At 43.5% G+C, this 12,533-nt stretch overlaps 1 protein-coding gene across 1 annotated transcript in view; it reads right to left on the bottom strand.

Moving 5' to 3' along the window:
• Window positions 1-7,747: 7,747 nt before the first annotated feature.
• Window positions 7,748-12,533, bottom strand: part of EPHX2 (epoxide hydrolase 2) — a 70,973-nt gene continuing 66,187 nt past the window's right edge. Inside the window, exon 19 of the mRNA XM_075269324.1 lies at window positions 7,748-8,210. Within this exon, the coding sequence (XP_075125425.1) occupies window positions 8,135-8,210 (76 nt within the window). The 3' untranslated portion in view covers window positions 7,748-8,134. The remainder of the gene's footprint in view (window positions 8,211-12,533) is intronic.

Raw genomic sequence — 12,533 nt, 5'->3', positions numbered from 1 at the left:
CACATGCCAAGCCAAAACCCCCAACATGCCCTGAACAAGGCTCAAACAAAAGGAGCCATTGAGAGAGACAAAGAGCGGTACATCGAGGAATGGAGAAGCGCAATAAATAACTCCAAGAAACTCACCGTGTACCAGTCACTGCAAAGGGACTACACCATGGCCACCTACCTGGAGAGAATACACCACCCCAAACACAGACAGACCCTGAGCCGGTACAGACTGAGCGCCCACAACCTGGAGAACAGACTGTGCCAGCACTGTGACCAGGGGGTCCTAGAAGACGAGACCCACTTCCTGCTACACTGCACCAAATACTCAGCTGTGAGGGCCGTCTACTACCAAAGACTCTCTGCCCACATCCCAGACTTCATATCTGCAGACGAGAAGAGGAAACTCTACATCCTACTGGGAGAAGAAGAGGCCACTGTGGAGATCGCTGCCCAATACGTGTCCAGCTGTCACCAAACAAGAGGAAGATGAGACTCCATGGACTGTTATATTTATCCCAATACACCCGCCCCACCCCACCCCCACCTCCCCATATAGCGGTCACCAACGAAGAGGAAGATGAGACTCCATGGACTGTTATACCCCAAATCCCCCCCCCCCATACAGCTGTCACCAACTAAGAGGAAGATGAGAATCCACGGACTGTTATACCCCACCTCCCCATACCCACCACTCTCCCCCCAACCCCCAAGTCTCCCCCCGACTCCAAATCCCCCCCCAACTTTACTAGCTTTGGCAATGCCAAATATCTATTCGGATGTGCCAATAAAGCCTATTTGATTGGATTTTGATTTGTAACTTCCCTTGGTCAAACCTCCTTAGATCCCAGGACCCTTGAAGTTTGCATAATCTCCCACCAAGAGTCGACTCCGTGTGAACACTCCAGGGCCCCTTGACTTCTGAGCCTCATAGCAACAACCATGTCTAGTACCAAAGTAATTACACCGTTGGTCCTTAGGACGTACCCAAATAGGTATTTCTGGCCAATTTGCCAAAGCCTCTACCAACCTAACATCATACCTACCACAGTCGGCTATGGCAAAGTAGGTAAGCCTTTTCCTTTCCCATCCAACCTACTTGACATTTTTTGTCCATTCTTGGTGGAAACTTGAGTCTGTGGCCCATCTTCATATTGTTGTGCAACAAATATTTCAAGGCTAGTCCTATTGTCATACAAAATGTCCTTCCATTTCCACTATGGCAACCAGACCATGTACTTGATCAATTATGATTCTGCAGCACACAGGTTTGCGGCACAGCGTGGTCAGACCATTCTAGAAAATGAACTATTATGGACCATGAAACCAAAAATGGATTACTATTACCTAATGTTACCAGTCAAGACTCCAGCGCCGTGTCTTTGCGAAGAATTTCTCACAAACTCATCTTAGTTGGGTAACCAGCACCATCCATCTCCTTGTTTTTGGACATCTTTACTACTTATCGGTGAAGATGACGCGGCCCTGACGGCCTCCTTCCACTGGACGCCTGCTGGTGATATGGATATTTATCTTGCAGGCCTTCTTATTGCCCTGTGCACTTTTCTTGACGGTCTTCCTGTTGATTGACCAAGGCTTTAATTCTGGCCTACTTCTTAATCCATGTTTGGCTCTCGTAGTTATTCTTGGTTACGACTCCAGACTTTGCTCTCTTTTGATCATTTGCTAACAATTCTGATTAACTGTTGATCGTTCTTGGTTTGTCTGACTACAACTACGTTTCTTAGTCTTAGACTATTCTTAGACTTAGACCGGTAGTGAAGTCTAGATCTCGATATAGGGATTAAAGAAGAAATAACAGCTAATTCTTTAGACTCCACACATTCGTTTACACAATGCAAATCAGACTGAGGCCTACTGAGTAGGGTTGAGCCGATCTTGAGATTTCAGGATCGTTTTTAAAATCCGATTTCCGATCATTTTCCATCCGATCTCGATCCCAATTCTGATCCTAATGCAAGTCAATGGGATTTTTTTTAATAATCGAAGATTGGATTTTAAAAACGATCCTATTCACTATACAGCATGGACTCCAAAAATTGAACGCTTCAATTTTTGGAGTCCACGCTGTGTAGTGATTAAAAAAAAATCTCCCGGCTACTTAGCCCCCCTGGTGTCCGCTTACCTGCACAGATCTGCTGCCGTTTCCTGTTCTTCTCGGTCCGGTCCTCTCTCATTCACATGCCTTCAGAACGCCGTGCACGCCCCCGCCTCCCTAGGCTAGTGTTAGAGATGATGGGAATAGGCGGGGCTTGTTGTGACTTAGGAGAGTGTGGGCGGGGAGATGTGAGTGCATCACTCACGTCTCCCCTCCAGTACCCGCCCATACTTTCCTAAGCCACAAGCCCTGCCTTCTCCCAAGCATCTCTAACACTAGTCTAGGGAGGCAGGGGCGCGCAGGGCACTCTGAAGGCATGAGGAGAAAGAAGAGGAGCAAGAACAACGGAAAGTGGCAGCGATCTGTGCAGGTAAGTTGAGCGGCACAGAGTGATTTACCGCAGCCTGTCACTCTTCTGCTTTGTCTCTGTTTTACCGTATACTCAGCTCTGCTACATCTGAGATGTAGCAGAGCCGAGTATACAGCACAGCAGGGAGGAAACAAGAGTAGTACGCGCCCAAAGAAATGAATGGACGCGGCCACTTCCATTCATTCCTATGGGTGCGTGCTCACTCATCTGATACTATAGCTTTTCCCACAATGATTGGCCAGTAGTCATGCATTGTGGGAAATAACCTCTGACCTCGATCCTGCCAGAAAAGATCGGGATCGGAATTCCGATCACGATAGTGAAATTTACTCGATTGCCGATCGGAATCCAAACATTTCCGATCCCGTTCGCTCAACCCTACTACTGAGTCTACTTCAGGAAAAGTGCAACTGTAACATCACCAGTTGCACCATTTTAAGTGTGTACCTGTATTATACTCATTGCAATTCCCAAACTCACAAGGTCATGGACTGGGCAGGCTTGTTTTTGGCTGAGATTGGTTAGTAAGTACGCAGTCAGTGTTAGCTGAATTGCAATTTAATATCATCAGATACATCAGCCCAACAGCAGTTCTACACTGCTACAATCCATCCTGGATATTGACTGGTAGGTATGGTTACGGAGAGGTTCCTTTGTAATATATGACCAATGAAGCGTCTATATTTTATGGTGCTCCATATTGATTGACTCCAGCACGTTGTTATCCTGATTTATCTGTATTAACGAGTGACAGGTCTCATACCCGGCACAATGAGCTCTAATTGGAGAACAGGAGAATGTGGCTGTGATAGATGCAGAAAAGACGTCGTCAATATACCAAGCAGATTATAAATGAACACAATATGGCACGGGTTCCAGAGGTGGCATTCAGAGCCCTCTCTTTGGGCACCCATCCGTGGAACAGATTATACTGTATGGGGCCACCATGGAACAAATTGTACTGTGTGGGGACCACTGTGCAGCAGATTATACTGTGTGCGGGCCACTGTGGAGCAAATTGTACTGTGTGGGAGCCACCGTGGAGCAGATTGTACTATGTGGGGGTCACTGCAAAGCAGTTTGGACTGTGTGGGGGTCACAGTAGAGCAGAAAGCTCTATAAAGCCCCATTCGTTAGACCACGTTTTGCAGGTCTGTAATCGGCACTTTGTGATAAATTAGTGGGTTTTGGGTTGCAGTTTAGGCACTCGGTCTCTTAAAGGTTCGCCATCACTGTAGTAGAGAATGCAGGTCACAATTTACTTTATAGTTATTTTGTAGAACATTACTGTATGTATTGAAATTTTTTTCAACTTTTAATATATTTAAAAAAATTACAATATAGCATAAAGCTTATTCTTCAGTAAGCCTCTAGTGGAGACTCCATGTAGTTCCTCAAAGGATTAAAAAGTGAAATTGGACTCCATAACAAGTTCCCCTTGCGTGGTAACTGAAGCCGAATGTCAGACCTCCTTGACTCCCACACCTATATAAGCTTGTTCGACATACCATTCCAAAACATGGATATTAAAATGGGATGAACCCTGTTCTGGCCTCTAGTGGAGACATCATGAAGTTCCCGACGGTCGTCTGGAGGTGAAGTCTGTAATGGGCTTCTTTCCTGTCTCTTGGTGATCCTCCCTGGGTCGACTGGGGAGGACGCAGGTCCTTTGGTCTGAGTCCAGGAGTATCCTAGGTGGTGGCAGCCCAAGGAGAAATTGGACGAAGGTCAGTCCGTAGTACCCTAGGTGGTGGCAGCCCAAGGGGAACAGGGCAGTTTGAGGGCTTTCGGCTTCGGCTGTTAGCCCACTGATACTCGACTCCGCTCGGCGCCTTTTGGGCCTTGTGGGGAAGAGTTAGTCGGGAACCCCACCCCCCCTCTTCCCTTTTGGGGAGGGAAGGGTAAGTTTTTGACAGACAGCATCCTGGGCACGTTTTTTTTAGTGGCACTACCACTTTTTTCGTGCACTGCGTGTTTATGTTGGCACTGTTTGAGGCCTTCGATCAAATAAGATAAAATTAGGAGGTACAACTGGACTCCAAGTTCCAATTTTAGTAGTAACTGAACCCAAATGTCAGCCTTCCATGTCCGCTATATTGCCAAAAGTATGTGGATAACTGCAGAGGCGTAACTTGAAATCCCGGGCCTCAAAGCAAAATCTGCAATCGGGCCCCCTCTTACCATGTGTTATCTATAATACCGGTGTCTTCTTATGTTCCAGGCCTTTGGGCTGGCTTCAGAGTCCAGTAGCGATTACTACCATTGCACCCCCTATAGCTAGAGGCCTAGCGCCTCTGCCCAATTGTAGAGTGTTTCCAAATAATCTTCTCCTTTGGCTGTTCTATTATGATCACTCCCCTATATCATCCTTATATCCACACATAGAGCGTTTTATTCCATACAGACAACTGCGGTATTTTTTTTGGTCATGTGATTTTCCCATATTCACTTTTTATTTTTTAGAGAACCAAAAAGTTCCAGGAAACTTGACTTAGATATATTCTGATTTTTCAAGGACAGGAGGATGAGACATGGACCCGGGAGGACCGTTCAAGTCTGAGCACCAGTTAATAAGACCGCGGGGGTTTTTTCTCACTTCGGTGGGCCTGATCTCCGCTAGTCACACGCCATCGGTCTGATGCGTCGCTCTATCAGGAACTAAGGAGCCCCTGGCTGGAATTCATATCCTGGTATTGATCACATGTATAGTCTAGTCGATAAACTGGAAGCATCTGGAGAATTGCTAAATTGACTAAGCCCTCCAAAACGTTATGGCCAACGCTTGAACGGAACGGAGACAACAATTTCATAATTAGAAAGGATTTAACCCTTTTTGAGTTTTTGAACCATATTTTGGGTTAATTTTGGGTAAATTAGCCAACAGAGAGTCATTTTTCTTGCTACGTCCACAGCCCTAAATGCCACGAATGGACAATATACTGTTGCAAGCGCAATCTTAGGCGTTATCATTGCCGGTCAGTCTCTGGACCAATGACTGCAAATTTTTCTAAACTTAAAGATATTTCACGTCACGTCTGTCAGAGAGATGAAGAGAAGCTGCAGCTGCATACGCCTCCTCCCTGACTACTAAGAGCACCTGAGCCACCAATAGGCAACGCACCTCAGCTGTAAATATTCCACAAAGTGAGTCCTAAGCTTCTGACTGACGTAAGTTCCCGCTCAGGACAGGCTGATGCCATTTTGTGCCTGAGCTTTCTATAGGTTTCGCTCCGCGCGCTACGATCCTAAAGTGTTTGCTGAATTTCGACATGTCTTGTAAATGTGAGGACTCCTGTTCTGCAATGTGTCCGTGCAGCAAATGTCACTTTCATTATGTTGCTGAGTCGTGGAACTACTTTCCATTTGGAGATTTTCGGGATGGAGGACGGCGCCAAGATTCCTCAAATGTACAGAGCTACATTGTTGCCTATGGGTGGGGGCTTCTGAGCTACCTAAGACACAGACTTTGTACTCTGTAGACTAATTCTTGACCGCCACACTGGGATAGGAAATTCCTCACTTAAAGTTTCCTTGAGATGGTGGAGTTGGTGAAGACTTCCTCCTTAGCAACTCTTAGCATTGATCCTGGCATAGTTGGATTTTTTTCTCTAGCCCCCACCATTCCTGAGCAATCAATGCAGTTGGTTTTGTTGCCTGTACTGTCAAGCAGGAGCAGACAATGGTTGTGATTCTGAGCTCTGACACTGGCTGTCTCTGATTGGAGCTCTGAGCCCCACCTCCTGCCTGACACCGCCCACTTGACATTGAAGAGCTTAAAGAGGAACCTTTCCTATCCTAAAAGATGACGGTCATTGCACGGGAACTCTTTTCCAGTATTCACCCGTGTATTGAAGAAGCTAACGATAGCAATATCTCTCCACCGTCAGAAGGAGGAACGCCCCCTTGACAGTACTCTTCCATAAAGGGGACGGGAGGTTGTTCCTCACAGCCCAGTAGATGCTCGCTTTGCTGACAGTGGAGAGATATCGTACCAAAACTAACGGCACTGATATCTCCAGCACCAGGGCGCACCGCACATCTGTGAGGACATGAAATCAGTGACCAAAACTAACTGCACTACTTACTCAGGAACGGTGGGGACTAGAGAGAAAATTCGGACTATGTTGGAATCAGTGGAGTTGCACCTTTTACACGGTCCAGTCCTATGAATGTGACCAGCGCCTACTTTTGACGTCAACGTTAAATATCCAATCACAGAAGGCACGTGTCATCAGCCATCTGGGTGCACTCATCATTGTGGAAGGCACGATGGATCAACACAAGTATGCATCTATCCTTGCGGACCATGTTCACCCCTACATGTGAAATGTTTTTTCTCAGGATGATGGCATCTACCAGCAGGACAATGCGACGTGTCATAAAGCTCGCAGTGTACGTGCGTGGTACGAGGAGCACCAGGATGAGTTTACTGTACTCCCTTGGCCAGCAAATTCCCCGGACTTAAACCCAATGGAGAATCTGTGGGATCACCTTGATCGGGTTGTTCGCGCCATGGATGCTGAACCGCGTAACCTAGCGCAGCTGGACACGGCACTGGAGTCGGCATGGCTCAACATCCCAGTGACATCATCACAACATCCCCTCTCTTCCTGAACGTCTCGCAGCGGTCCGCTCTGCCAAAGGGGGTTATTCTGGACTGTGTAGGAGATGCTAACACTCCCGGCGCCCTTGCTGATCAGCTAAATGAAGGAGCGACTTCTGACTGAGCACTGTTGCCTATCCATTGGTGACATCAGTCTGTCTGCCTTCACACCATCTATATAGCTAATACTTGCCAACTTGTACCGGGAGCCCTGGTACACTCTCTTATGGCCATAGACCCCTCACCCTTTTTGATGCATGCCATACCCCCTCCCTTTGTGACAAGAATATAAAATGCCTCGATTACATGACATAATATAACAGATGGTCGACTCCAGGATATTTGGCAACTGTTCTAGGTCGTTGGGAGGTCATTTCGTCTTGGAGGAGCCTCCCAGATGTTTCGGGGGAACTGACAAGTGAGACTTAGTTGTAGCAGCGTAGCGTACGATACCCTCATTCTCTAAACTAGAAAACCCTACACGTAGATGGTGTGCAAGACGACATACCAAGAACACAAGTTCCATAACCCCTTTAAACAGCTGATCCGTGAGGGTACTCAAAGTGGATCTCCATGATCCTAGCGTAAAGCTAGGCAATCAATAAGGTGACCCCAGAAAACTACTTAAACAACATTTTGTTCATTATGTACAATGTAGAGCAGCCCTTTAATTCCAGTTATTATGCGCCTGTGTTATTACCTGGAGTAGTGACACATGCCGGCCGTCCCCTGGTCATCCTCTCCGCGGTGTTACACGGGCGATATTACACTCCATTAAGGCCGCGCTTTCTTTGCCATTTCTATTTAATTGTATAAAACATGTTATTATTCACAATTTGCAGTTTCCATGAAAGGGTTCGGGGTTAATCATTAAATGGGATTGCTAAGAACATTCATTATCCGTGCCGGGCTCGCCTCTTAATGACAATGCCTTTCTGTATTAGACGCATGACCAGCAGACAATTAGCGGGCGCTGGATTGTGTCAGGAAGGAATTAGGAACGTTTCCTGCGGACAATCGAGATTGAGAATTCGGCTGGTGTGAAGTAAGGAAAGTCAGAGCTTGGAAGGGACGGGCGCGGTGTGAACTTCTCCCAGCCATTTAATGAGGATTTCATTCACGGCCGCCGGTCTGCGAGAGAGACAGAGCGGGAAATAACAATTTATATCCAGAGAGGAAAAGCAAAGTATTGTCTGATGGGATTGTTACATTACTATATACATATTATCTTCATAAGCCTGTCCGTATGGAGAAGAATTATACGTGTTACTGTATCTTCATGTACGTACAGGGAAGTATTATAGTAGTTATATTCTTGTACATAGCGCAGTATTATAGTAGTTATATTCTTGTACATAGTAGTATTATAGTAGTTATATTCTTGTACATAGGAGTAGTATTATAGTAGTTATATTCTTGTACATAGGAGGTAGTATTATAGTAGTTATATTCTTGTACATAGAAGTAGTATTATAGTAGTTATATTCTTGTACATAGGAGGTAGTATTATAGTAGTTATATTCTTGTACATAGGAGCAGTATTATAGTAGTTATATTCTTGTACATAGGAGTAGTATTATAGTAGTTATATTCTTGTACATAGGAGCAGTATTATAGTAGTTATATTCTTGTACATAGGAGGTAGTATTATAGTAGTTATATTCTTGTACATAGAAGTAGTATTATAGTAGTTATATTCTTGTACATAGGAGGTAGTATTATAGTAGTTATATTCTTGTACATAGGAGCAGTATTATAGTAGTTATATTATTGTACATAGGAGGTAGTATTATAGTAGTTATATTCTTGTACATAGGAGCAGTATTATAGTAGTTATATTCTTGTACATAGGAGCAGTATTATAGTAGTTATATTCTTGTACATAGGAGCAGTATTATAGTAGTTATATTCTTGTACATAGGAGGTAGTATTATAGTAGTTATATTCTTGTACATAGGAGCAGTATTATAGTAGTTATATTCTTGTACATAGGAGCAGTATTATAGTAGTTATATTCTTGTACATAGGAGGTAGTATTATAGTAGTTATATTCTTGTACATAGGAGTAGTATTATAGTAGTTATATTCTTGTACATAGGAGTAGTATTATAGTAGTTATATTCTTGTACATAGGAGTAGTATTATAGTAGTTATATTCTTGTACATAGTAGTAGTATTATAGTAGTTATATTCTTGTACATAGGAGGTAGTATTATAGTAGTTATATTCTTGTACATAGGAGCAGCAGTATTATAGTAGTTATATTCTTGTACATAGGAGCAGTATTATAGTAGTTATATTCTTGTACATAGTAGTATTATAGTAGTTATATTCTTGTACATAGGAGTAGTATTATAGTAGTTATACTCTTGTACATAGGAGTAGTATTATAGTAGTTATATTCTTGTACATAGGAGTAGTATTATAGTAGTTATATTCTTGTACATAGGAGGTAGTATTATAGTAGTTATATTCTTGTACATAGGAGGTAGTATTATAGTAGTTATATTCTTGTACATAGGAGGTAGTATTATAGTAGTTATATTCTTGTACATAGGAGTAGTATTATAGTAGTTATATTCTTGTACATAGGAGTAGTATTATAGTAGTTATATTCTTGTACATAGGAGGTAGTATTATAGTAGTTATATTCTTGTACATAGGAGCAGTATTATAGTAGTTATATTCTTGTACATAGGAGTAGTATTATAGTAGTTATATTCTTGTACATAGGAGCAGTATTATAGTAGTTATATTCTTGTACATAGGAGTAGTATTATAGTAGTTATATTCTTGTACATAGGAGCAGTATTATAGTAGTTATATTCTTGTACATAGGAGCAGTATTATAGTAGTTATATTCTGGTACATAGGAGTAGTATTATAGTAGTTATATTCTTGTACATAGAAGTAGTATTATAGTTGTTATATTCTTGTACATAGGAGGTAGTATTATAGTAGTTATATTCTTGTACATAGGAGCAGTATTATAGTAGTTAAATTCTTGTACATAGGGGGCAGTATTATAGTGGTTACATTCTTGACTACAGAGGATACTTTTTGTATTTGCCCTTCATGTGCCCACACTTTCCCAGTGTTCCTTGAGCTGTCTGGTTTCTACTCAGACATAACATAAATCAGCAATATACACAATCAGGTACTAAGTAAATGTATCTGCCACGATCAATACTGAATAAACGCTGTCTGCATAGAGATTCAGATGTCAGTTATGATGCAGTAACCTGTAATTTGTGCTTCTGATTTTTCCCTCTAATGTTTGTTTGCAGCCTCCTGTAATATTAGTAGAATTTGTGCTGCAGACTGTTATTTCTACATCTCATACAGGTCACATTTCTCTCTGGCTGTATCTCTCCTGTATAATTACAATGTATTCATGTCACTTTATACAGAGTAGCAGACTGTACACAGAACTAGGAGAAGAATGTCAGGTTTCATTTATTTTAGGGGCGTCATATCTACGGGTTCTTGAATCTAGATGCCAGAGATTTAACTGAGGATATCCTGTGGATCCTATCCTACTAATATTATAAATGTGAAAGTTTGGATGTTTCTTCCTCATTAAATGACATGGCTTCACAACTGTTATGAATTTATATTCACATACCATATTACACTGCTCTTGCAGCAGCTCTATGGCGGGAAGCAGGTGACCTGGACAGAGTCAGGACTAATATAATGAAACAAATCTATGCAGAATTTAGAACCTCACATTAAAAAAATTAGAATTGGTCCACCTTAAGAGGATTATATAACTACGTGGCCTGTTGCTAATAACTTTTACAGCTGGTCAGGTAGACGACTGAAAAGTAGCATCTGACATGGGCACAATTCAGATGACAAATATTGCCTGTGCCAGACCTCGGCTATCTGTCTCTGCAGTTTGTCCTTTGTGAGCCAGATGGCGCGTGTATGATCGTGTGGCGGTGCTAGTCGTGGAGACAAGGACAGGGATGAGTTTTGATGTGGAACATGTTCTGTTTGCACTGGATTGTACATCGTATTGACAGCTGTAAGTACTGGCACCAGCCTGGCATTGTATTCTCCTTTCTTCCGCAAGCTAGATATGGGTGCAGAGACTAGGGGATCCTCTGGTTTTCATCTCTTAACTTAATGGTCCCCAAAATTTTCTAGGACGGGTGACAATAGTGCTGTAGACACAATGGTGTGATCGAACAATGAGCCAGGGTCAGGACTATGAAAGTACGCAGGAGGCTTCAGATCAAGGGATGATGCAGGAGAATAGTTTAGGACTAGCCAAAAGTCAGGACTGGGCGGAGCGTAGAAAATATCTATAAAGGACGAGACAGGTTTAAGGTCAGAGGTTGAATCCAGGAAGTATCACAAGTGTCAGACAAACTAAGCAAGAGGGCTCGGCAAGGACAAGGTCAGGAACGGGACCAAGGTCTGGAAACTATTCCATGTATGATTAATAGGATTGTACCAAGTCTTAAACTGCCCAAAGGAAAACAGCATGAGGAGCGGTGAGAAAAATATTATGTCCCGTCACTGCCTGGGTTATCCACCTTCAACAAATTGATGGTCTATCTGGGAAGCTGATCTGAGGTCGGACCCTTACCATTTCAAAGGGATTCTATCATTAAAATGATATTTTTTTGTCACTAACACATAGGAATAGCCTTAAGAAAGGCTCTTCTTCTCCTACCTTTAGATGTCTTTTTAGCGCCGCCATTCAGTAGAAATCCCGGTTTTCTTCGGTATGCAAATGAGTTCTCTTGCAGCATTGGGGGTGGTCCTCAGCGCTCAAACATGACTGGGGGTGTCCCCAATGCTGCAAGAGAACTCTCCAGCGAAGCCTTCATCTTCTTCCAGCCTCTCTCCGCATCTTCTTCCGGAGCTGGGTTCAAACTATGCATGCGCAGTCGGCTCTGCCGTCGGGCCTTGGGCAGAGCCAATTGCACATGGCCACCTGGTGTAAGCAGCTATTTTCTTGTGGTCGCTTACACAGTAAGCAGTCGGCTCTGCCCTAGGCCCGATGGCAGATCCGACTGTGGATGTGTAGAAGTTTGACCCCAGCACCGGAAGAATACACAGGGAGAGGCCATTCCAGAAGAAGATAGAGGCGTCACTGGAGAGTTCACTCACAGCATTGGGGACGCCCCCAGTGCTGCGAGAGAACTCATTTGCATACTGAAGAAAACCCGGATTTCTATGGAACGGTGGCGCAGAGAAGACCTCTAAAGGTAGGAGAAGAATAGGCTTTCTTAAGGCTATTCCTACGTGTTAGTCAGAAAAAAAGGGTATCCAATGATAGGATCCCTTTTAGGCGAAGCGAAGAGAATATGACAAAGTCACTGAGCATTAATGCCGAAATTATGCTTATTGATAGAGGAAAATGTCCTCTGTCCCAACGTACCCCATTATAGTCAATGGGGTCCGCGGGGCTCCGTGTTTAGCCACTGTTTTAGCGGTCCC

This window comes from Leptodactylus fuscus, chromosome 3, assembly GCF_031893055.1.
Source record: "Leptodactylus fuscus isolate aLepFus1 chromosome 3, aLepFus1.hap2, whole genome shotgun sequence".
Classification (NCBI taxonomy): Eukaryota; Metazoa; Chordata; class Amphibia; order Anura; family Leptodactylidae; genus Leptodactylus; species Leptodactylus fuscus.
The sequence above is the reverse complement of the archived record's forward strand: the minus strand, read 5'-3'. Positions and strand labels throughout refer to the sequence as shown.